The sequence below is a fragment of the Ischnura elegans genome, chromosome 1, assembly GCF_921293095.1.
Source record: "Ischnura elegans chromosome 1, ioIscEleg1.1, whole genome shotgun sequence".
Lineage (NCBI taxonomy): Eukaryota > Metazoa > Arthropoda > Insecta > Odonata > Coenagrionidae > Ischnura > Ischnura elegans.
Genome location: NC_060246.1, coordinates 38,892,980 through 38,918,885, shown reverse-complemented (window position 1 = coordinate 38,918,885; position 25,906 = coordinate 38,892,980). Strand labels below are relative to the sequence as shown.

Sequence of the window (25,906 nt, the reverse complement as noted above, 5' to 3'; positions counted from 1 at the left end):
ATTGAAACCATGTTATATAGGCAACAAGGTGAAGCTGAAGATGAGGATATAGATGGAGATGAAATCACACCTCAGCATAGCCTAATGAGATCTCAGGATGCAAGAATGTTCATTGAAGGGCTACGACTCTTCTTCATGCAAGAGGGCAACGAAAGTCACCCGATGCTGCCATTGTATGTCTGTGCTGACTTTGTTCATGGCACAAGGATGACGAGAATGCAGAAGATTATAAATGCATGAAAGATTTAGGAATCACATTTTCTTAACTAATAGCCGTGAATTTTTCTTAAATAGGACAATAATAGACATTCATCCAGCGTCGCATGAGTGTTAATAGTAAACCATTCTCACTGATTTATTAAGAAAATTAAGTTTAATGAACATTGTTTGTATTATAAACATTCTTTCATCTTCTTTCAATCATTTCAACGTTCGTTTATGCCCATACATGGGATAGTTCGCCTAATTGGGCCAGCCGCTTAAATGGGGCAAAGTGTGCCTGCCCAATGTGTCCCAATTAACCGTAATGTACTCTATTTGTATTAAATGTCATCTTTTACTTCTGGAGTATCTTTTTTTTTCTCTTTGGTCATTACTTCTTTTTTCATACTTTCGCATGCATGGGAGTTACTAGCCATTATTAATAAAACTTATTCTTGCCCTGGAGTGGGCTCACAAAATACTTCATTAAATAGTAAAATATAAAAATAAAAAGATGGAGCCTTCGGGGGAGGGTTCACCCCAATTTTGAATGGGACACAGACCATCAAAAATTAGAGCGAACTCTCCTGTAAACTCCATATTTTAATTTTTCACTTTAGGGTCAGAAGGAGTTACAGAAAAATAATTTCTTTTTTTTTTAATAAACATGCTTATATAAGGTTGGGACATTTGACTCTGTCTTTTCCCAATACTGAAGCACATGCTCCGAGACGGAAGAATGTGACACTGTCAAAAATTTGAAACGACACGTGTGAGTGTTTATTTTATTTGTGCCTTCATTTTTTTTGGCCTCTCTTGGCATATATATATTTTTTCTTCCTTACAGATTGAAAATTTGCTGATTGGAGCCGATGGTACTATAAAACTTTGTGACTTTGGCAGTGCTACTCTTAAAACTTTTTGTCCAGATGCATCCTGGTCTGCCAATCAGAGATCTTGTCTGGAAGATGAGGTATTTTATTTTTGTTTAGCAAAATCATTATGATTCGAGATTGATGTTTTACCCCCTGTAGAAAATAGTCCCTGCTTGGAATCTGCAAAGAGTTCTCCCCTCCACTCAATCTCTGGGATCAAAACTTGACCATGAGCAGTGTAGTTTCGAGTAATTTTGTTTCTTTCCTGGGAGTAAAGTTTCGTCCCGGGAACTAAACTCCTCGGTGGTTTTGATTTCCCGTGGGAACGAAACTAAACCCATGCCTCTTATGTTCGTTTCCCTCAAAATGAAACATTTTCCTTTCATTTCACTTGCCATCTCTGCTGAAAAATATTTGCTTGACTGACTTTTTTCTTAAATACAGGCAGTCCCCGACTTTCGCACACAATGCGTTCCCGAAAACTTGTACGAAAGTCGAATGTACGAAAGTCGAGCCATTGACTTCCATACTAATTAGGGGTTTCGTTCCAAAAGAGCGGAATATACATACTAAAACCTTTTTTTTTCACGGATTTTATTTCAATTCACTAAATTTTAATAATATGATAATAAAATTCCTCAAATCATCTAATTTCTTTCGAAAATACGCAGATCTTACTAGTTTTATTAAAAGCTATTTGATGATGTCTAGTCAACTTTTTTGAAAAATCTCTCCAAAGAAGGCTTTCTTCTTCTCTTGATGAAGGAGCCCATAACAGGCAGTCTCTCTCCCAAATAAATCACCTAGATTAGTCAATTACCAACAATTACCTTCATTGTATACGTTCGTATTATTCGCATATACTGCCATTTAAAACAATTGAATGTTGGGATGCGCATTAAACACTGCGGGAATTTAAAAAAATTACAGACCAACGTCCTAATTTAGCGTACGAAAGTCAAGTAAAAGGTGTCAATTTTGAACGTACGAAAGTGCGAATTGTACGAAAGTTGAGTGTACGAAAGTGGAGGACCGCCTGTACAGTCATTCCACCGTCCCTTTTTTCATCACTTTTTTGTTGTGCTCTATGTTTACAACTGTCATTCTGTTTAATGTCCAACTGGTCAAACGTGGCTTTGCAATCTCTGTTAGCAGCCGTAAGTTATTGCTGTGTAAATTTATTATGTGTCTGGAGCATTGGCACATGCTGGGAAATATGATGGATTAAGATAAGTTTTAAAAAGGAAATGATACTTCAAACGTGACTCTGAATTAATTTCACGATTTGAATATCTCGGAGTGTACTTAAAAATTATTTCTCATAAGTACTTTGTGGGCAAAATTTCTTTGCTAAAATAAAAGAAGTGTCATGATTGCAATGCACTGTAACCGCACTACCATAAATAAAAATCACCATTTAAAATAATAGTAAATTAAGCATAATAAAATAGCGTATAACAATAAATAACTGAGGATGCCTAAAATAAATCAATATTTACATTGGAGGAGTTCAGGACGATGCAAAATAATAAACAAGTAACAATAAGTGATGGGGGAAGTCAGGACAGATAAGTGAAGGAGATTAGATAAAATAAAAGCCATGCAAAGGAGAAAAGGAAGAAAGTTGAAAAATAAATATGGCACGAGGTGGAGACTAGGCTGCATCAAGGTGACGAAAGAGGATTCAGTTATTTATAGAGAAGCCAGCAGGAATCAGACAGGAGATCGAAAAAATAAACCATATAGCCCAGAATTTAGAAAATAAAGGAGGAGGCAGACCTCGACCCCATACTTTCAGCCATAGGGGTGAAGGCAAGAATACCCAGTGACCATTGGTGTAGCCTTAAAAGATAATAAATAGAAGAAGTGCTATAACCTCTGTAGCTAAAATTTTTCTTGTCTGAAAAATAACGTAAATGTATTGAGACTGGAGCATAGAGATTAACATCATAAATTAGGCACAAGGTTACCTCCTCATTAAATCAAAGTGTTACACTAATTAAATGATTGAGCGAAGTGTTTTCTTTTATGTGTTGTACATTAATTACCAGTAATCCTTTCAGCATGGAGATTAGCTTTGTAAGTGCTTTGTGTAATAGCGAAGGTGTAATGACATTATTTTAGACAAGAAAGAAAAGCATGACCGGGATTAGATTACAGCACGTGCTTAGAATTTTTTCAAGCATTCATTGGAAATCAGTGGATTGCAGACTGAACATAAATGACTTGTTAGTAAAAATAGACTTGTTTCCAGTAAAAAATAAAGAAACGGTAAAAAATCTTTGAAAACTGTGAAATTGCAAATAAATATTTCTGCCATGCCTTATTTTATGCCTTGACGATGATGATCAGGTTGCCTAATTAGTTCCTGTAGTATTTGAGCTCTGATATAAGTATTACCTTCTTTAATAATAAAATAAAAAATGAGGCTATGATATAGGCTGTGTCATTAATTATTTTAGGATATTTTGGGCAAAAAAGTTAGGGTCTATAGTCTGAAATGTTCAATAATTCTTTTCCAAATTTAATTTTTTTCCCTTGTTGTGTTCCTAAAAAGGGGAGGAATATGTTTGTATCACAATTGTGTTAGTCTTCGTGCTCGTCTCAGATTCGTGCGTATATGTATGTATGTATTTTAATGTAAGAAGATTCCTTTGATGTATATACAGTCGTTAATTAAGAATTTGTGAAATGAATTTTCATTTAAATGTAAATTAAAAATGTATTTTCCATATTGCAAAAAACACAATAATTGCCTTGGCCTTGCATGCCATTGAATACAGCCCAAGGGAACTGGAGATTTTGTTACACTCAGGAACGTTTACGCCATGACCAGTCAAGGTCAAAATGAAGAGGAAGGTAGTAGTGGAAGTGAATATAGTGAGGGAAGTGGAAGCAGAGATGAAGGAAGTAGATATCGCATGAGTCACAGCCAGACGCTTGCCTGGGTAGACAGTTTGCTGGAGTATATGGAGCAGCAGGAACATGAATACATTGGCATTATCTCTGCTAAAATGGTATGCAGTCGGGTGAAAAAAGCCCTCAACAAGTCCTTGAAGCAATCTGAAATAACATACTATTGCATTGATAATAATAATTATGCCTTTTTTATCTACATAAATTATCAACAATATCTTTGTAAAAGAGAATGTGTGTTTGTAAAGCGTTTCCATGCGGTGGCATGGATTGCGACCAAAGTTTGTACATAGGTGCATCTCATGCTCCCGAAGCTTGCAGTGCTACTTCCGGTTGCATCCGACATGTCCTTTTCATTGTTTTCTCTGGAAAATTTGTTATGTTAGTCACACAACTTCTGCAGTTTGACATCCTGCCGAGTAGGCACACCTCTTTACACACTCTGAGGTAAAACATATCTCAGAATATACTGCACCTACCCATTAATCCTCTTCGTGCAAACCTTTTTTTGCTGGGGTATGCATTCACACAATGCATTTGATCTATGCACGTTTGGACGTACAAAATGATGAATGCTGTGGAGTGGGATATACTTATCCTGTGTGCGGTGTACGGAAATCTTTTTTCTCATTGTTAGCTGTTCAGTATCTTCGTTCACTGTCTTACTTCAATTTTGGTCAACCTCCTGGTAAGAAATACATAAAAGTGAAAGTCTGGATTATCGACGTTATCCAATCATTCGTGTTGCCTCTTCACATTGTTAGCCCGAATAATTGGGAATTAACTCTAAGGTCTTAAGTTTTCCAAAATGTGGTGCAGTGAAATTATGTACATATTCCTTTATTTTTTCCATTTCCTGTCCTTTTTACTGAGGGCGTGCATAATAAGGAGACATTCAAGGTTTGAAGCTACAGTTGCTTTGGTAAATTTAAAATATATTGCTAGAAAAGCATTATGTCTATGTAAGTTTAATAGTTACATAATGCTTCTGATGAAACTTTACTTGGGGATATTTGCTTTCAAAAGAAGGCATTTCATGCAAATTGCATATGGCATACTTTGTTCTATTAGTCTCAAAAATGTATTTGATGTTATAATTAGAGATGTGCGAATAGTATCCGCGAATACTCGAATACGAGAAAGTATTCAATATTCGAGATCTCGAATAGTTATGCCAAAGGTACCGTCTCGAATACCTCGAATACTTTGAACTTCGCGTCATACACTGTCGCTCGCACGTCGGTGGTAGTTGACTCGGAAAAATGAGGAGAACTCTAGTCGTTTGGTGCACGCAGCGCTGTTTTAGGCAAGCTGACGAACTACATCAAATTCGCGGGTTAGAGCGGTGAAAAGAGTTCGACGTGGGGAACCGAAATTGATCGGGTGAAAAAAATCCGAAAATCCCAGGTGTCCCCCATCTGGAGAACCTCAGTGCCGTGGGATAGCAACATTGGCGCATTTCCCACGATCCGCTATCCCCTCCATTCAGCATTCACCCCACCCAATCTGACGATTTCCTCTTCTCCGAAATAAAAAAAAAGGTCCCAGCTCGTGCAGGGATCGTATTATGAAGACCTGGCTTGAAAAAATATCAAGTTACCGGAAAATAATAGAATCGCGTTTCACCCTTCACTCTTTCTCCCCCACTGACCATTTTCCCGCATCCATCTTTTGATAAAAATAAGACGAGGTATTTACCATGTGCACTTTGTGGCTAATAACTACAGGCACTTTTGAATCTTCCCCAGGAGATGAAACCACCATAGGGAGAAACTCAGTGCCGTGGGATAGTGACATTGGCGCATTTCCCACGATCTGCTATCCCCCTCCGTTCAGCATTCGCCTCTCCCACTCTGACGATTTCCTATCCGAAATCAAACAAAAGATCCCAGCTCGCGCAGGGATTGTATTACGAAGACCTTAGCTTCGAAAAAAATATCAAGTTACACGAGAACAATAAAAACGTGTCTCACGCCCCCCCCCCCCCTCTACTCACCCTCTGGCCTTTTTCTGATTACCTGCTTCGAAGTTCCCCATTTCTGGAGGTCAACTGCTGCATGAGTCATCTACTAGCCCAAAAGTTGTCTAACAATGACTTTCGGCATTTGATATTACACTTTTATTGGATTGAAATATTAGTAATATGCGCGTAATTTGAGAAAGAATAAGACCAAACACGACATATTTCTGACTTTATTTAAGCATTTTACGCAGGAAAATAAATGCCGGAAAGACGAAGAAATACGACGGAGGCTTAGCATTTTGGCGTAATGCTCAAATACGGTGCTCTCCTACTATTTTTTATAGCCTCAATCGAAATATTAATACTCCTGGAGTACGTATTTAACGCTTTTAGATTTCTATAAGACGATATCTATTTTTCGCGTTTAAATTAAAAATGAAAATTTTCAAGCGCGCGAAAACGCGACGGATAGTTATGAATGCCAGGAAATCTCCGTGTGACGCCATTCTGGTTCCCTCTGCCGCAAGTGAGGTGACCTTGGGGCGAGGCTCTGAGCGCTAATACGACTCAGGATGCTAGCAAGTAGCCGAGTACCATGCTAGCTGGTAGCGCTTGGCTTAAATAAGGATTATTAATACCTTATCAAACGAAGAAAACTTTCCGACCTTAGCCAGTTTAAATAGGTGGTTATTAAGACATGTTTCCCTGAGCTCTGTGCCTCATGCATGCATTGGTAACCTCAGACGATGTAAAACTCCTATCCTCTCGTGTAGAAACTAGGTCCCTGTGATGTCACGCGGAGTGGCATCGCATGGGCGCTAATCTGGCCTTTTTCAAATGAGGATAAAATTGACCATTGCCATTGGTCTAAACCGGTATTTCTAGAACCAAATAATTTGTATATTATGAATACCTCAATGGTGGGTAACGAATCACAATCAATGCCTTTCGTTTTCTTTAATGAATGAAACTACCCTATTGTTTACATAAAATTAAAATATTCCATTAATCAGCTAAATTCCTGTTTGAATCCTTTAAAGGCAATCACAATTACTCACCAAAATCTTGGGTTTCCTGCTGCATAGGCGACCTAGTCAAACATTTTCACATTCATCATTTAGTATTCGAAATTCGAGGTATTCGAATATTCGAGCAATGATTTGATATTCGAATTCGAGAAATCTACTATTCGACCCATCCCTAGTTATAATCCTTGTGCATGTAATTTATCCCAAATCATTTTGAACCTAATTAGGAACTGAAATGATTTTTTTTGCCTCTGTAACAGAATTTTATTAGCAATTTGGTTATGCATTTGTTTCATTCCAAGTTTTTCTCTGTGTAAATCTGTTCCAGAAAGAATTGATTTTCATTTCCCATTACTCTGGACCCAACCCATCCTATAGCTGCTTGTGTTATGAAATTTCATCACATTTCATATCCTGTCATACCAGTGAATTGTGTACGGTGTCACTCTTTTTTTTTCACTCTCTTTTGATTTTTCTTTTCTGGTATAATATGAGGTAATATTATTGCAATGAGATAAAATGATGAGGTATTAATTTTAATGAGTTAAAATGTTAGTCACTTCAATTTTTTAAGGGCATGAAATTGTTTTTTTTTTGCCCCTACTACTCTTAAAAAGCTGAATATGTAAAATGTAGCAATTACATCTTTTTCATCTTCTTATTAGGCATGAAAATCTCCAAATTTTTAACATGTACCCTTGAATATAACTTTTACCTTCTATTTTTGCAGATGTCTCGTTTTACAACTCCTATGTATAGAGCTCCTGAAATGGTTGATACTTGGAGTAATTATCCAATTACTGTTGCTGCAGATATATGGGCTTTAGGCTGTATTTTGTACATGATTTGCTTTGTGAAGCATCCCTTTGAAGATTCTGCTAAGTTGAGGATAATGAATGGAAATTACACCATACCTCCTAATGATGGGAAATACATTTGGTACCATGAGATTATACGTGAGTTTATATTATTTTCACAAGCTGTTTTATTGCTTTAAATTGTGTGCTTAATATAACCACCATTTGATGCTACCTTGTTTGCAGTTTTTACTTCAAATGTTTGTTAACTTTTCCAGTATGTATATTTACAAAAAAACTATTTTAAAGAAATACCTGTGTAATAAAACATGATTTTTTCATTGACAAAATTATTAGCTCTTATTGTTTCTGGAAGGCTTTATTGTTTTTCATAAGCTGAAATGCTAAAAGACTGGAATTTTGTGGCCTTACTTTGCTGAAATCTTCAGGGACAAGAGTTGTGATTAGTGGAAATTGATAGCAACTTGTACTACCTTTTGTCTTGGTGGAATGTTTTCTTTAGGAGAAGGAGTGCATGTGGTTGTCTTTCTTTGCTATAGTTCTTTGAGGAGATTGGTAATGACTGAAGGATTCAAGATTTGGTCGGTAAGTGTAGGCTGTTACAATGAATTCCTGCGTAAAATTCTCCCTGGATCTAGTCCCTAAATTTTCGCCCAAACATTGCCACAAACTGTCATGCAAGATTGATGATTTTTTTGTGGGATACACTAAGTGCGGTTGTCTATGAGCATATCTGGTGTATTTTTTAGTGTTTTAGTGCAGAATTAACTGAAATTGAGTTTGATTGTGAATAATTTAGTAATGAAAATAAATGTGCGGAAAATAATTTTAACTTAATTTTCCTTAAATACACCAAAGGATGAAGTTCGCCGTGAAAAAATATTTGGCTTAGCCGGGATTCGAACCCGGATCTCCCGATTGCCGGTCAGGCGTGCTGCCAGTTACACCACCAAGCCATCTTCTCAGAGCGAACTTCGAGATGGGTTTTACCGAACAAGATGTTGACGTCACAAGTCCACACTGTGGCACATGTGGCGATGAAATCTCCCGATTGCCGGTCAGGCGTGCTGCCAGTTACACCACCAAGCCATCTTCTCAGAGCGAACTTCGGGATGGGTTTTACCGAACAAGATGTTGACGTCACAAGTCCACACTGTGGCACATGTGGCAATCGGGAGATCCGGGTTCGAATCCCGGCTGAGCCAAATATTTTTTCACGGCGAACTTCATCCTTTGGTGTATTTAACTTTGCACCCGTGCGCGTGACTGCGTACAAAGTCACTTGTTCCTTCAGTGCTTTAATTTTCCTTGTTTAATCCTGTATTTCATTAGATAAAATTCAAGGAAATCAAATACATATTATAGTTTTCTAATATTTTTGATGAAAGAAGTACCTGTTTTTGAGGGCATTTGAGCAAATTGATTTGTATACTAGACGTGAGCTTTCTCCTCTTGTGATCCTTTGGGACTATTGTTAAATTCAGGTTGCATCATAGATGTATACTCCAATTTTATTGCTGTTTCTGTGGCCGCAGGGAACTGGGAGAATGGAAAGGTGACAATTCAGCAATGGTTATTTACCTTCAGCCAAGAAGTACCTACCGATAACATTCACTTTGGTTGGTACAAATTAAAATACTTTGCTGACCTTATAGTTAATTACACATTGGTAAAGGTGTGGGCTTGTGGATAACCGTGCTGTAAAGAAAGAAACTGTACAACACCCCAGTTCTGTTTTGCCCCTTTATTATGAAAAGTGTAACAGCTCTTTTTTTGAAGGACATGTTTGTGATTGTAACTTACACTATTTATAACAAAGATGTATCTCTCTTATATTATAATTTGGTTTCATCAAGGTGCCTTGTTCAATGTTATGAATTATCAAAGCTGGTATGTAGTTTGTTTGTTCACCCTGAAAAATTGATATTTACTTCTTTCATAGCAACCGCGATCAATACTTTAAAAATATATTTCTGAAATTGAATATGAGTAAAAAAAATGCTGGATTGCAAAAGGGATGTGGTGTAATAACATTTTATTTTTTCATTTTTTGTGTCAAAATAAATTTTTTTGTCATAACATATCGAAACTTGAGTGCATATAATTTCTGTGCCATTAGCAAGTGTTTATCCAGTCTGTTATATGGTATAACCATTGATGCATTTATAGATTTGTAAATTATTTACCCCTTTTGTCTCATGTATAAACTTATTTATTCATTCGGAAGTTTTTAAGGGTTAGCTAATGATTGTCAATTTTAAAAATATCATTAGGTGGAGCCCTTAAGGTTAATCCTGCCCAAAGAATGACAGTTGCTGATATCCTGGAGCGGTTGGCTGCCATTGCTGAGACACATGGCATATCTCAGAGGGAACCATTAAAACTGGAAGGGAAGCGTATTGACACCACTAGTCCAGGTACTTAGTAAAGTTGTATTGCTGTGCATAAATCATGCATCCATTCATGCTTAATGCATGATTCATGGAAGTTGCAAGGGAATGATGGAAGAACTCAAACTTTTCCATTAATTCTCTCTACTTTCAGCTGGATATGGATCAACGATATATAGTCATACCACACCTAGATGGTGAAATTTTTTATTACAGTAGGGCTCTAATTTTCCATCATATTGGAGGGGCAGCTTTATGAGATAAAAAAGCACATGAGCCGTTCACATTGTTAGCTTTTGTCTGTGTTGTCTTCTAATTGAGAGAGGTCTTGGCCACCTCACCCTTGAGTTTGACAAATGCTGTAATAAAAATACCTCTGTTGTGAGTTTATTCATAGTAAGCATGAGGTTGGCAGGTCATTGAAATTTTCAGCTTGGTTCTGGTCATTGTCAATACCATTGTGTATAGGTTTTAAATTTTGGGTCCAAAATCAGGGCGGGTCAGAAATTATTTTTAATGGCAGAATAATAAAAGGTAGTTGCACTTTTTCACAAAAGACCAACTATCTTTCATTTCAGTATGTTGGACTTCCACAATATCATGCCTGAATTGGTATATCAGAAAAACTTATTCAGAAGGGGATCGGGTTGATATGGTGGCTATAGTGTTGACTTCCCACCCGGTGGGCTCGGGTTCAAATCCCGTTGGTGGCTGAGAATTTTCAGAGACTTCCCGATCCTTGCTTGAGAATGTTGTGTGGAGGACATTTTAAGCACAACACTCCATCCGTCGGATGGGACGATAAGCCGTGGTTCCCTTGGTGCCTTTCGTTAAGAGCAGGCTAATGCCGACCCCGGGTTTTCTCTCCACACTTACTTCCATACCCTTCCCTCATGGTGCAAATGTCCTCAACTGTCGCTCGCCTCCTCCAAATACCATACCAACCTTATTCAGAATCATTGGAGTGGTAGTTGAGATGCTGGTGCATCATACAAGCAATACCTTGTTTGTAATTCCATAATTATTCCATAAAATCCTGGCTTTAATAAAATGTTATCCTTTCCCATTGTATATATTGAGTAAGGCTATATGAGTTTCCCATAGGATCAGTTTCAGCAATGTAAAGCCAATGGATCAGTTTAATTGAATTAAAGCACGTTCAAAGGAAGTTAGAATTCTGTGCATATACTTGGATGCAGTTGACTCTCTACCCTTAACAACTGTGCTTCAATGGACTTGGTGGGAAATCATGGTGTAGTCTTCATCAAAAATAGGCAATGTTGCCAGATAATGAGTATGACCAGATTTGTGATCTCTGGATTGAGAGTGTTTAGCTTCATATTCTACATTTATGAAAAGAGTTATGGAGGGCTTTCAATTAGTTCATGTGCATAGCTGCATTTTTTGTCTACAATTCACTCTTAAAAATGACACCTGTTTGTTTGCAGTTCACACACCAGCTGCAGCACCATCAACACAGCTTGGTTTTGGAGCCAATTCTGCTGAATCAGCCAATTTTGCAGATCGCCGGTCGCCACAACGCCCTCCAAGGCCCACTCCACCTCATCCGCCACCTCCTCGCCCTGGCCCACCCAGTCCCCAGCTCCCGGTACGTGGTCCCCCTCCACATCCCAATGCTCATCCATCCATGGCCATGCACCAACCATCTCCTCAGCACCAAATGCCTCCTGGTCACCCAGCTCATGCAGGAGTGGTTGCAAACACGGCCAGTGGGAGCCTCTTCTCATCTCTGCGAGGTGGTGCCGGTAGCTTTCTCAAGAATCTCAGAGATACCTCCAGTAAAGTAATGCATACAGTGCAGCAGTGAGTATTTTTATCAAATGTTTGTATTTTCCATTATCTTTCATTGTAGTAATTTTGGAGTTATTGATTTTTTCAAGGCAAATGATTGTTAAAGCTACAAATCTCAGTGTTTGCGGTAAAAGTGTATTGTAATGAATGCCGATGAAATAATGATTCTAGTCTCGAGTTTCTTTCTCCCAAGATGGAGATGCTGTAAGTGCGAAATGCTCTGACTGCCTAACTGTACTGGAACCCCCTCCTCAACTAGTTAAGCCTTTTAGCAGAAAGTAAAGTAATTAGCCCTACTTTTTGTTCAATTTGACACTTATTAATCCTTTTATTTAAAGTTCTTGTATAACTTATTTCACCAAGCTTTAATTGAATTCTTTATATTCAGTTAGTGATAGCTTTCCAAATTGCCTTTTTCTAATTGCAAATTACTATCACAAAACAGCGATAAGTAATTTGAATACTTGAAATCTCATGGTGTTCAGACACATTTTCTATTGTGCTGAGGAAGGTTATTTCCGCCATTGTGATTTTTACCAGACTGCTGTAAACCTACATATTTATTTTGAGAACTTATTTCCTAGTTTGGATGCTGGGATGTCTACAGCAGTTGAGGAGTGTTCTATGGAGTTTTGAAGGCAAAGCTTTACTAAGACAAGTGTGTATTTTTTTATAGATTCAGTTGTATCATGTGGGTATAGGAAGGTTCACAGTCATGGTCTGGGGTTAGTGTGGTGAATGTGTACCTCTAAATCCAAGCAATCCCTGTGATGTGTGCAAGCCAAATGGTGACCATTCCGAAATTGACTTATAAAATTATCTGGCAAATGTAGGCTGGTAAAATAAGTAGATGAACTCTACATGCTTTTAAAATTAATCAACCATTTCAAAAAATCCCTTGCCATGAATCAATACGGCTGTATGTGACCCCCTTGTTACTGTCACATGACAAGTACATTATTTCCTTGGCAATTATTAAAAAAAAAGAGGGCTACTTGCTAAACTTTAGTGCATTAATTTTTTTTATAAAAATATCCTGTGAAAATATCATTTGTGTCTGGCTTGAACAATTTTTATTGGAACAGAGGAACACTTAAAAAAAAATGGCCCCTGCCAAATGCTTATGGAACTTGCTGCTGGTTACTCCTGTGCATATAGGAGAAAGTTTTAGAGCAGTTAAAAATTATTTTTTTTATTTAGTTGATTGGTTTTACTTCAATTCTCATTTGAGAATCTGAGCAATTTTCTTGAAATGCATTTCTTGAAGCTTTTTTTTTTTTACTCTCTGCTTGTTTTTTTTTACTGAGTTCTAATTTTTGCTCCTCAAATTTTTATTTTTTTATGTTGATTTCTTATATTTTGGTTTTTTTCCTTTTGAAAAGGTCAATAGCCCGTTCAGACGGAGATTTGGGGCCATCTCAGCAACAAACGTAGGTCAAATATGCTGTTTGGCAACAACTTAATGCATCTCTAATTTTGGGTTTGGGCTCATCCGAATGTTGCCTGATTTGGACTAGCTAACTCAGATTTTTTCGTTTATTATTTAATTTCTATTAATCTTAACAGCATGCAGCTATGTGTTCTGTGCTCACAGCTTTTTTTTTCGAAATAGTACAATTTATGCAGAATATGAGCTCCTTAGAATGAGTTTCTTACTCTTTTCTCTGCCCTTCTCTTTGGTCACCAGGGTAGCTGAATTTATTGAAACTCACCTTCTGCCCGTACTGCAGAATGCACTGTAATCAAGGGCCATTTCTTCGTGTTTTCCCAAATTCTTTTTCTCAAATTCATCTTTTCACGTGTAACAATTAAACCGGTGCATGATATAAGTGCTCTCTTAATATAAATTCTCTAAGTGCAAAATCTTCTTGTTGATGGGAATGTTGTGTCTTCCCTCTAAACACATCTTATGTCCAGAAGGGTTAAATACTTAATTAAGATCATTTAGTCATTTATAAGTACATGGGCTTTAATTCTTATGTTTTATTCTGCAAATCTGATTTAGTATCTTAATTTTCATTTAATTAGCTAATTTTAAAGTCAATAGAGAAACCGGATTCACTTCATTAACAGAAGTTATTCAAAAATTTTAACAAGATCTCTCAAGTGCATGAACCTTGAAGGAATTCTCAGCAAAATATTTTCATACACCACAGTTTTTAAGAAGTGAATTTTCTGACCTGTCTGATCATCTAAGTCAATATGTGTATCTCATTTTGAGGGTCTTGAGTGTATAGATTATTTTGTTTATGTAGCTTAAGATCTGAAGATAATTCTCCCTCCTGTTTTGTGGTTTTTATCTGATGCAGTAAACTGTTGATAATATTGTCATTGGGACCAAAAAATGGGTAATTCATATAATTTCATGATTTTTTTATGAATCCTATTGAATGTTTTATTCAATCTGCAAGAGGATTCTTCCCCATCTGAAAAATTTACAACAGTGAACATCCTGGGAGTGGTCTGGATGTCAGAGGCCGTTGACCCTGGGCGTGCATAGAAAATCTATAATTTATGCTATTTTGAATTTTTTTGGTGTGGAATGGCAAGTAAAGTCAGGGTGTTTTGGAAATTTTCACCCCATAGTTTTCAGTCCCCTATGTTCGCAAAAATTTTCAGCTCCGCAGCTGTTCCAGAAGAAGATCGTTTTAGAATTCGGAGTATTTTCCCAGAAAAATTGACAGGAATTTCCGGTTTTCAAAATTTTACAGTACATATAGGGATTTTGATACGCTGTATCTCAACCAATTTTCAAGGGGACACCTCCTTCATTAGTGGTAGGAAAAAAAATCCCAATGTCAGTGTGTTGCGGGTCATTTAACTTACGAAACCTTTATTTTGGCTGTTGTAATCTCTGGAAAATGTTGTCTCGAAATCTTATCTTTGGTGGGATTTGGCAGAACTGAGATAGGGTATAGAGAAATTTGTGACACGCCGTATGGATTTCACATCTATCGTGCGTTCAAATAATTTATCCCACTTGATGTAAGGGCAATAGTTTTTTTTTTTTTTAGCTAGTAGTGTTTATGTGCTGGAATGTACAAAAAAAAAACCAAATCTTCCACCGATGTTCTTTTTTTTTTTGGGAAGGGGGTTGGGGGTTTTCAGATTTTTCCTCCGTATCATTTCCGGTACCCTACCACCGTGCCAAATTTCAGCTTTCCACCATTTCTGGAAGGATCTGGAATTAGTATCCATGTGTGAATCACTCACTGGGTTTTTGTACAGATAATAAAGATTTTGATTTGTCTTTCACTTGTTTATACCTTTTTGTTCAGTTTTGTGGCTAATGGCAGCCAGATTTGGTTAAGCCATAATTCTTGGCCCATGTTAAGCCTCCCTTCTCTGAACAGGTTGATAGGATTTTTTTCTCTGTTGATCAGTCCCAATACCTGTTAAATAAGCTAATGAGTTCATAATGATGATTGGTCTCCAAATAATCTTAGATATATGCCTCTATCAGGGGAAATTTGATAGACATGCATTCCAGCTGCAATGTTTGAGCAGATATCTATGATATTTTGCTTTGGCACAAATAATGTGAAGAGAAATACATACATAATTATTATTAGTTATGCAAATAAAAAGGTAGACTCCTGAGCCATTTAATGTTATGTAAAAATTAACCATATCTGGAATATAATTGTGACTTATTAATTCAGTTCGTATTCTTTATCATAGGTCCATTGCACGCTCTGATCTAGACTTCAGCTATGTTACATCAAGGTTAGCTGTGATGTCACAACCTGCAGAAGGGTTAGTTGAATCTGCCTATCGAAATCATGCTGAAGATGTGAGGGCCCTTCTTGAAGGTCGCCATAAAGGCCATTACACAGTGTATAACTTGTCAGGGCGGAGGTCTGGTGCCATGATCGGTGATGCTGCACACATGAGTGGTGGCAATGTAATGGACTGTCCTGGGTGGAGACCTCACAAAGCTCCTCCACTGTCAGCTCTCTATACTCTATGTGAAGTCATGTATGATTTTTTGGAGGCTGATCCCAAGAACATTTGTATAGCTCAGTGTATGGTAAGTTTATTAATTGATGGGCATCATTAATTTATTATTGCTTTACTCCTGCGAACACTGATATTTCTTTTAACTTGTTGCCATATTTGCATCAAAAACTAAATGTGATGATTATCGCAAGGGATAATTTTCTACAGTCTTAAAAATTGTTGAATAATAATACCTTCCCATTGAATTTCCGATAATTAAGTGTGTTATTGTTATTTGGCGATTTAATTTTCAGGATGGGAAGGCATCTTCAGCTACCTTAGTATGTGCCTTCCTCATGTTTGTGAACATGTTTCCTAGACCTGAAGATGCAGCTCAAATGTTTGCTGTTAAGCGCACGCCTCCTGGTCTTCAGCCTTCAGAAATGAGGTTTGTGACTCCTTCCATAGAGTAAGCCCGCAAAATACACATGTTTAAATTGCTTAGATCATAATTGGAATGAAGAGGCAAGAATTGAATAATTTTCCTGGATGAGTCCTTGTTTTAGCCCCTTTGTTTTCAATACCTGATGTGAAAATTAAATTTCCAATATCTATTACAGCTACACATTATCTTTCATCCTACTTAATCACACCCTGGCAAATCGATACCTCCACTGCAAAAACGCTCAACAATAGGCCAACGAGTCAAATCCGCTCATCTAGTAGACCAACAATACGAATGCACTCAGCCGGTAGCAGCCGGAGTATAAACGCTCACCTCTGAAGCTTGGATAATTGTTGAGCGTTTGTGCAGTGGAGGTATCAATATATTGCTTCCATTGTTATGTAATTTTTTGTTTTGTGTTCTAGCATTTAGATGAGGTTGCTTTTCTATTCATGTGGTGGGTATTGTATATATAAAGAATCACTTTGGAAGTGATGTCAGTTAAAAAGTTTTAGTAGTGACAGTACGCGTTTACTCGCCTACCGATGGGCCACAGCCTTAGCCCGGCTATTCTGCAGCGGTGGGCGGAGGTCGTAAAAGTGTTAGTGGAACAAAAGTTTCCTAAATTAAAAATGATTTGTTATCTGGACGATTGGTTGTTCTATAGTTGTGATGAGTTTTGTATGTACAATGTATGTGATTATTTAAATTCAGTGCTTGGTATTGAAATCAAGATGACCAAATCTATCTTGAGAAATGTCAAAGTGCTTAAATATCTAGGTGTCACAATTGACACAGAAGAAGGTACAGTGCAATTAACACCAAGTTCAAGAAAAAGAGGGCATACAGTGATCCCACTCATCCCCAAGCTAAGAAAAAGTGATGTACCCAAAGTGGCGGGCTATTTAGCATGGGTTGCTTATGTTTTAAGGTTACCCACCTTCCTCATTTCACATGTATACCAGAGGAACATCAAATGGTGGTTAATATTGCAAGTGTCCGAATTGTTCAATAGGAAAGTACCCTATGTTAGGGCAACAGAAGAACTGACAGTGTATACAGATGCCACTCCCACCCAAGGGGCGGTAGTGATACCAGTTTGGGAATTATCATAAGAGTTTTCCGATTCCAGAAGGGTTCTCGATCAATGCGGCTGAAATCTACGCAGCCTTAGAAGGGCTTAAACGCACCATGGACTTGTTGGATGCTTTCAAATTGTATAATGTTGCCTTAATTATGAATGTCGACTCACAAGTTGCGCTATACTCCCTCAAGAAAGGGCAAGGTATTGTTTTCAGAACTCATGAGATGTTAATTGAATTGTACATGAATATTCTAATAAAATATGAACAGTCACACACCGTGACCTGGGTCTGGGTGCCTTCCGCCGCCAACCTGGCTGACGAGCCCTCGCGGGCCGTGCGCTGACCGTTATCTGCTTCGTCGTCCATCTTGGTGGGCGGCGGGTATATAACGCGACACGCGTGCGCTAGCGGGGTTCGTCTAGTCTGTTGGTTAAGTAGGGAGGGCACCGGGGCCCAGCAGCAGCAACTTTTTAGGGCATGAATTTTTTTATTATGTCTTTAATGTGATATATATTAGGTTTGCATTTGTGATGCCTTGTATTTCTTATGAAATTCTTATTGATTTACAGGTATTTGTTCTATTTTTGGAATATAATACAGAATCCCCCAATATTGCCTCATAATAGGCCAGTGCATTTGGCGTACATTACTCTTCAACCAGTTCCATTGTTTACAAAAGTGAGGTAAGTTCATTTCAGGGAATTAGGTATGCATTGAATATTATTTTAAATTAACCTTCTTGTACAGTGATTCTTGACCAGCTTTAATGAATTACTTCGCGAATGATAGAACTTCTTTTTATTTTTCTCACAGAGATGGATGCAGGCCTTACTTAGAAATATATCAAGGTGAAGAAAGATTACTTTCATCTTTACAGGAGTATGAAAAAATGCAACTATTTAACATTACAAAGGGGAAGGTAAGACATGAGGATGGAGAATTATTTTTCCTAAAAATCTCTATTTCTAGCTGCTGATATTTTTTGTCTGAAATCTTTGATGAAGTGTGAATCTTAAAAATTAACTCTTAGGTCATTCTCAATAATTCAAACACTTATGTATCTAGTTTAAATAAAGTGCTTAAAACATAGTTACTTAAATCACATTCATATTTAAAACTATTGATATCTCTTTTCTCCTTTTTTTTAAGGTTACCTTACCCATTGAAGTTGATGTTTGTGGAGATGTAACAGTGTGTGTTTTTCATGCAAGGAATACCTTAGGAGGTGTGATGTCTCAGGGTCGCCCTACTGGCATTCATATTGCTAGGGTTCAGTTTCACACTGGGTTTGTTTCTCCTGATAAAACATCTCTTCAGTTTTCTAGGTATGTTGAAACTCTGTTGAAGTTTTATGTGTCTGTATTGTAACATATATGGTGTCCTATCTTAGCTATTGTATAGTTTATTTTTCTAACTTCATTATTATATAATTTTATATACTTATAGTAATGTTTAAATTGTTGCTATGCCTAGGATTTTGTTTGTAAAAAATTAACATTCAATCTGGGTTTGATGGCAATGCAAAGCTTCTGTCGGATTTGGAGCTGGGACCCTGATATGAGTTGCCTTACACTTTAGCTACTAGCCAGTCCATCATGCTCCCCTCATTATATACAGCCTGTATGCCGCCAAAACAAAGAATTAGTCAAAATTACAAATGCAAATCTTAAAAAAAGTTTAGCTCTTCAAGACTATAATTTCCATCTGCAAGCCCTGTTGCTCTTAACCAATAGAAAACTGATTTCAAACCCTTTGCATCTCAGTCAACTCAGGCGCTTCTACCTGTTTACATATAAGTCTCTAAGTGGTAAAAGCTCAGCTGTTTTGCAACTTGAGTCGCGAAGCAATCGAGCCAAGTATCGGCGTCTTTATATCTAATCCAACAAATCTAAGAAAAAAACTTTTCTATCTCTTTCAAATTGTTCACCTTTTTTTAATTGTGTTTTCTCATGAATGTCATTTTCTCCATCTTAGGTCAGAAATGGATGGAATGCAAGAAAGTACTGATCACTATGGGGAGGGGTTTTCCTTGACTATTACATTGTCAGTTGGTGAAGTTGGTTCAAGTATCTCTGGTAAACCATCAAGACCACCTCCTCCTGCACCCTGGCAAACCCATCCTCATCATGCGAGAAATTATGTTCCTGATGTTCTCTTCTCTACAAAAATAGAAATGGAAGAAAACTTTGACACATTTGGTAATTATCATAGCTGTGACAGTAAGAGTGACTTAAATTTATTTACCTTGATAATTTTTTCTTTGTACCTTGGAATTCAAGAGACCTCTTATTCATGATGAGTGTATAAAAAATTCATAAAAAGTGAGAGTATCCAAAAAAAAATACAATAATTTGTGATGTGTTTTGAGTTGAGAAGGATTAGAAATGGGAAACTTTTTAAAAAATGAATCAATCAAAAGTCCTTTTGAGAGTTTGTTGTGTAATGATGTTTGTTCTGGTTTCTTTTTCAATGGTGAAATAAATTTGTGAAAATGGTATTTCATGTTTTATGAATGATGAAGCTACAAATAATATCTCAACCATATGAAAAAAATACAAGCATTAAGTCTGAACTTGAGGTTCAACGATAATAATATTTTAATTGTTAGCTAGTTGTTTCTTTGTATGGTTAATGTTTGGAATACCAATACTCAAATCTTGCCGGGGAAGTGAGAAGTAATAATCTCTTAGATTGAATATAACCATGATTTTTTAAAGACATCTTTTTCTTGACTGTCAAAAGTTAAAAAAAATATGCATAATTAATACCAAGGTTATGCGGCTTTGTATAGCATCATGAGCAAGGAATGTGAGACTTAAGATAAAGGTGGGTGGGGAAAGACTTGAACAGGTAGAACAATTCAACATGTTAGAATAAAATGGATACAGTAGTAAGGACAACAGAAGAGAATCATGCTATCAAAGGAGGCATTGAATGAGGAAATGGTTGATGAAGAAGACTTATTTTTCATTACAACTAATCTTTCCAATTCTTCTTTTGAATTCTTTTAATGAATTGTGATTCTGATGTGAGGAAACTACCCCATTGCAAAAATTGTACGTAAAATTTTCATTCTATCAGCACGTTAACCACCCAATTTATTCTCTATGAAGGAAAGGCTCAAATTTCTTCCTCTTGCAATTTTATCTTTTCACAGTTCACCGGCCTCGAAATCAGCAGCCATCTCCTCACCAGAAACCACCCAAACCACCAGCTCCAAATATTGGCCCCCCTCATCCACCTCCCCCCCAGCCTGCCCCTCAGCCTTGCACCAAAGATGAACCAGAAGATAAAACATCCCTTGCCGAGCCCCAAGTTATTGAAGAATCAAAAGATACTCAGGAAGCTGACCTCCTTAACCTTGCTGGTAGTGGTGGAGGTGATTTAACTTCAGGGATCAATTTCTTGAACCTAGATGGAGGTTCTCAAGGTGCCTCAAATGGGAGTAATGTCGACCTTCTTGGAGGGTTTACAAGCTCTGCGAGTGGACCATCTCAGGCTCCTGGTGGGGCTGGTAAAGGTGGTGGTGCATTTGATGGATTTGATTTGTTTGGCGGTGGAAGCAGTGGGGGGCAAGCTGAGAGTCAAACCACTGCAAAACCTCAGTCTGATCTCTTTGACCCATTTGGCACTGCTGGATCTCAGTCTATACCAACCTTGCAGGTTTGTAAGACTTTGGAGCCTTCTGGATGTAGTGTCATCCTGCATCTCTATGGTCACCTTGACTCATTTCTATGTAGAGTAGAGTAACTTTTTATGAGTAGATACTTTAAAATGGTTTTAATTTTCCCTAAAATTAATTTTTACTTCCTAACTGCAGCATTATTGAAAATCTGGCTGTAGTAAATTATTACTGTTTTTTCAAATTTTGAATGAAATTGGTGGATTTATTTTCATATGTTTGCTGCCAGTAAATGAGGAAATGAATGACCTTAAATTTAAATGAATTCATTATTGCTTGGTAGTTTTGGTTTGGCATAAATTTTAGCCAAAATTAATCGTACTAGTTTTTACTTTTGAACCTCAATTTTACCTGTGCCCAAATGATGGTGTGAGGGCTTTTGAATGCAATTATACTTTCTGAAATTGCAGTTTCCATTCAGTTGAGAAAAAAAAGAAGTACACCCAAGCTAACATAACTAAGGACAATTGGCATGTATAAAACTAGGTGCCACTGGTGCTTGAAAATCATTTCTTGTACTTGCAGTGCAATGGAGTGCTGACAATCTATCCAATCACTGGCAATCACAAATAATCTCTCGTTGTTATGCCATGTATTCTGTCTTTTGGCATTATTTAATGCAATTTAAAATATGCAAGTTGCAATTGAGGATGGTCCTTGTCATGTCTCTCCCTTCCCTTTCTTCACTCCATGTTGTGTGTCTTAGAATTTGAACTCTTCACTCTGTATTGCTTTATATGCCACTACCAGTAGTGTATACATACTTATTTTCTATGTGAATAGCTTAATTCTCTGACCATTCATACATTTGGACATGCCTCTTTATGAATCCTGATTATTTTCTATCTAGCCTGGAGGAATCAGTACTTCTGCTAGTCAAGGCAGCTTCACAGGATTTGAAGAGGCGTCTAGAACAAAAGGAGATCAAAAGTCTGGCCCGAACTTATTGCTGGGAGGATTAGGAGGTGCATTTCCATCACCCAGTCCTAGTGGATCTATTCCAAGGAATGCCAGCACACCAAATTTAGAAAGTCGTGCAAGAGATCCTTTTGCTGATTTGGGTTTGTTGCATGTTTTTATTTTTCATTATTTTTGTTAGAAACAATTAAACGCCAATGCAACATTTTGAAATCCAACCCTCTTAGAGCCGAAATTTTGTTCATGTGCCGCTAGCCAGTGAATGGATATTGTTACTTCTTTTGAAATCCTGCAAGGGAAAATAGCAGTGGAAAGTTATGTTTCTATGTCTAAATGCAATAGTTTTGTAGTTACATGCATATTTTACATAAATTTAACTTAATTGGAGTTGTATAAATAGATAAATTGTTCGAAAATTCAGGAAAAGAGTAGATATTCACCCAGTAAATATGCTATTTTAGCATAAAATTGCTTGTGGTGTTATGTAAAGACGTTCTTGCTGTACTCAAAGGTAGCATATTGGTTTCATAAAAATGAATTTTAATGAATAGTGATAACTAGGGATGGACGGATCCAGGATTTCTTTCGGATCCGGATGCGGATTGGATCCTTGATTTTCGGAGTCGGATCTTTCGGATCGGATATTTTTGGATCCAAAAGCATTTTCAAATTCCTGCTATTAAACGAAGTAATTGTTCAAGTTTATTAAGGGCACATGCAATCAAAGGAATGCTTGTTAGATTTTCATACACATTTTAATGTTTTTATAAATAAAAAATCATAATTATAGGCTTTCAAGTTGTTTTTCAAAAACATCTTTACATGCTCAGGACCTAAACTGTTTAAACTGTTAACTGCTTGGGTTTGGAAATGAAAATAGGAAAAATCTTCGGATAATCTTCGAAGGAAAAATCTACGCCACTGACCAGTGGCGTAGCGAGAGGGGGAAGTCCGGGGGGTCCGGACCCCCCAAAATATAAACAAACAATTACTTTCCTTCATAAAAGGAAACCAAATATTGAAAAAACATGAATTTACTATAGATTTCTTTGAAAAATGAAATTTTTTTTTATTATGAAGGGTGTTAAAATTAGTTTGAAACCCTCTACTTTGTACCCTATTGTTTTAAAATTTTTCCCCGTGGTTTTGGGCCCCTCCCCTAACGAAATTGCTGGCTACCCCACTGCCATCAACTGAATTCAAATATTCCTCACGCACGTTTCCCCCAAATTTTGTCACTTCCTCATCGCATACCGACTTGTATTTCACCTGAAAATGCTTCAATATGGTGAGGAGCATTTAGCACTTCCTCGCAATAATTTCACGCCACAGTGCATGCACATGGCGTACATTGGTTCTCCTTATCTCAATAGAAATGTTTCTATGCAATGAAAGACATTTTTATCAGTGTATCATTAAATGAAATTGCAACTGCGAAATCAGCTACACAGTTAACAGCATTCAAAACAGCATTAACGTCATTTGCGACGAGGTGCTCGACCGGTCAGTGTGAGGAAGGGGTGGGCAGCAGAAGCGGGTAAAGGAGAGGGTAGGGAGCTTGCTCCCTCCGTATTTCAATCCACGAGGCTACAAAAGAGGGAGTCCAGGATGAACAAGTCACATCTTGCTTCAGTGACGTCGTTGCCTTCAAAGCAAAGCCATGCGAGCTACGTGATATATGCAGTTGGCGTTTCCAATCCGTCTCTACTTGTTTGAGGGGCTAATGCTGCACTTATTTCTTTGAAAATTGTGCTGTTTGAACAATGTTGCATATTGATATAGTCTAATTGTAAATAGAAACTTAGTGGCAATCAATTAGAGCTGAAAAATAAACAGAAATATCGTCAGGAATGCATCGGTTTGGTCTAATTCTTTTTTAAATCTCGTGCATGTCATCTAATTTTCGAAGCTATCGAGACATCTTCGGGCCCAGAAAGTCGCTCACCTAGCATTTGTCATCTAGAAATGGAGAATTGCAGCAGGTAGGCTAAAAAATGTCAGTTTGTGTGACGGGGTAGGGATGAAACACGCTTCAATTGTTCTCGTGTAATTTGATATTTTTCTTAGAAGACAATGATTTATGGTCTGTGTGATTTCGGAAAAAAACAACAGAAGCATGGGCTGATTAACGGCCGAGGATGGTTTTCTGAAATCTGAGACGTAGTTACTTTTGAAGTGGTTATTATCCTACGATGCTGAGATTCCCCTGATGATTGTTCAATCTCTTGGGAAGAGTCACACTATGTGCCAGTCGTATTTTGCCTTTTTTATTTTCCACGGCTGAAATTCTCCTACGTAACCTCTGCGAGAGCTTTCAAACAAAATGCTTCATGAGTAGGACAAGAATCGCATGGAACAGTGCATTTGAAGAGAGAACTCTATCCACCCTTATCCTTTTCCCTACTAAAGACTGAAATATGTGTGGACGTTTCTTGACCTGGGAGATGAAAGCCGCATATTTTCGTCGGAGGTTTTCTTACGCAAATGAACGAATGATGAATATATATGTTTCCTAGCTCTCCCCCTTTTATGACGACGATTGGGGGTGTAAGACGTCTTTGTTTCGGGGTTCTGCAGGGTTTAGGCTTTACACTATTCTTTGTCTTTTGAGCAGCGATTAAAATTTTTAAGCAAAATTCTATGATAAATATTATATCTCGAGTTCTGTATGAACTGGATTAAATGTGTTAATAATGACATTAGAACTATGTTTAAAATTTGAAAAAGGTCAGAAAGAAATGAGGAATTCAATTCAAAGTCAGCAATTTACGTGCAAGCATCAGTTATCCATGTGCCAAATACATATAAGCAATCCATAAGTTGACCACAAACCAATGCCGCAGGTAGGGTCGTAAACCCAGAAAGGAGGGAGCACAACTACTCTCGGAGTTCGAGATAATGTGGAGTCCCCACTGAGAGGGGTTGAAAAAGGTTGGAGCTGAAAGCTTGTGATTATCTGTGAGACCCTTCTTAACGATTGTCTCGAAAAATGCTCCGTACCAGGAGCGAGTCTCTTGCGGCTCAGCACAGCAGTCATGCTAAGTCAAAAACTCCACCGTCTAGAAAGGGTTATGAGGCATTGCATTTACTGAAGCTATTATTTAAAATTTCGGATCCAGATCCGATGTCTTCTGCGACTTTGGATCCGATGTACATATCCGATGAGGGGCAATATCTGCGGATATTTGGATCTGAGGTAACCGATCCGACCATCCCTAGTGATAACATGGCGACTAACTGCAGACTAACAATCTGCATGGTAACAACAGATATACCATATGATTTATGCATTACTTTTAGATGGTTGACTGTATGCCACCGTCCATTTTTTATCTAATTTGCATGGAAATCATGGAATATTGCTGCATTCGAGGTCTTAATTTTTTTGTGTCTATTTCATTATGTCCATCCTCATAATTAGAATGGGAGACTGTTTTTTTCTTGTGCAAATAATTTTGTTAATAATATGGTGGTTTCCTAATTTTTCCTATTTTTTAAAAATTGCCTTAATCAAAAGATAGATATTTAAATAATGATATCTATATCTCGCGATTAATTGAAAAGTAAAAATTTTCAAGTGCACAAAAACACGATGGCTAAGTATGAATGCCGGGAAAAGCCCGTGTGACGTCACTCTGCTTTCGGCTGCCACCATGTGAGGCCACCTTGGTGCGGGGCTGTGAGCGCCGCTACAATGCAGGCTGCTAGCAGGTAGCAGAGTAACCTGCTAGCAGGTAGCACGTGGCTTAAATAAGGATTATTAATACCCTATCAAGCGAAGGAAACTTTCCGACCATAGGCAATTTTAATAGGTGATTATTGAGAGATGTTTCA

The 25,906-nt window shown here is 37.5% G+C and overlaps 1 protein-coding gene and 1 long non-coding RNA gene across 5 annotated transcripts in view; one reads left to right on the top strand and one right to left on the bottom strand.

The window, feature by feature from the left end:
- LOC124158991 (cyclin-G-associated kinase) overlaps window positions 1-25,906 on the top strand; it is a 47,576-nt gene that overhangs the window by 6,980 nt on the left and 14,690 nt on the right. For 2 of the 4 annotated variants that reach the window (XM_046534481.1, XM_046534454.1), the window contains exons 6-18: window positions 1,049-1,174; window positions 7,714-7,939; window positions 10,075-10,218; window positions 11,640-12,015; window positions 13,386-13,433; window positions 15,685-16,033; window positions 16,257-16,390; window positions 18,042-18,155; window positions 18,286-18,391; window positions 18,622-18,797; window positions 19,447-19,670; window positions 20,630-21,135; window positions 22,005-22,215. In XM_046534481.1, the coding sequence (XP_046390437.1) occupies window positions 1,049-1,174; window positions 7,714-7,939; window positions 10,075-10,218; window positions 11,640-12,015; window positions 13,386-13,433; window positions 15,685-16,033; window positions 16,257-16,390; window positions 18,042-18,155; window positions 18,286-18,391; window positions 18,622-18,797; window positions 19,447-19,670; window positions 20,630-21,135; window positions 22,005-22,215 (2,740 nt within the window). The remainder of the gene's footprint in view (window positions 1-1,048; window positions 1,175-7,713; window positions 7,940-10,074; window positions 10,219-11,639; window positions 12,016-13,385; window positions 13,434-15,684; window positions 16,034-16,256; window positions 16,391-18,041; window positions 18,156-18,285; window positions 18,392-18,621; window positions 18,798-19,446; window positions 19,671-20,629; window positions 21,136-22,004; window positions 22,216-25,906) is intronic. The other 2 variants (XM_046534471.1, XM_046534463.1) reach the window with 2 other exon arrangements.
- Window positions 4,198-9,700, bottom strand: LOC124159036. Its single transcript, XR_006864897.1, has 4 exons — window positions 9,605-9,700; window positions 9,450-9,499; window positions 9,196-9,340; window positions 4,198-4,677 (listed from the first exon to the last, which is right to left on the bottom strand). It is a non-coding gene; the product is annotated as an uncharacterized LOC124159036 (long non-coding RNA).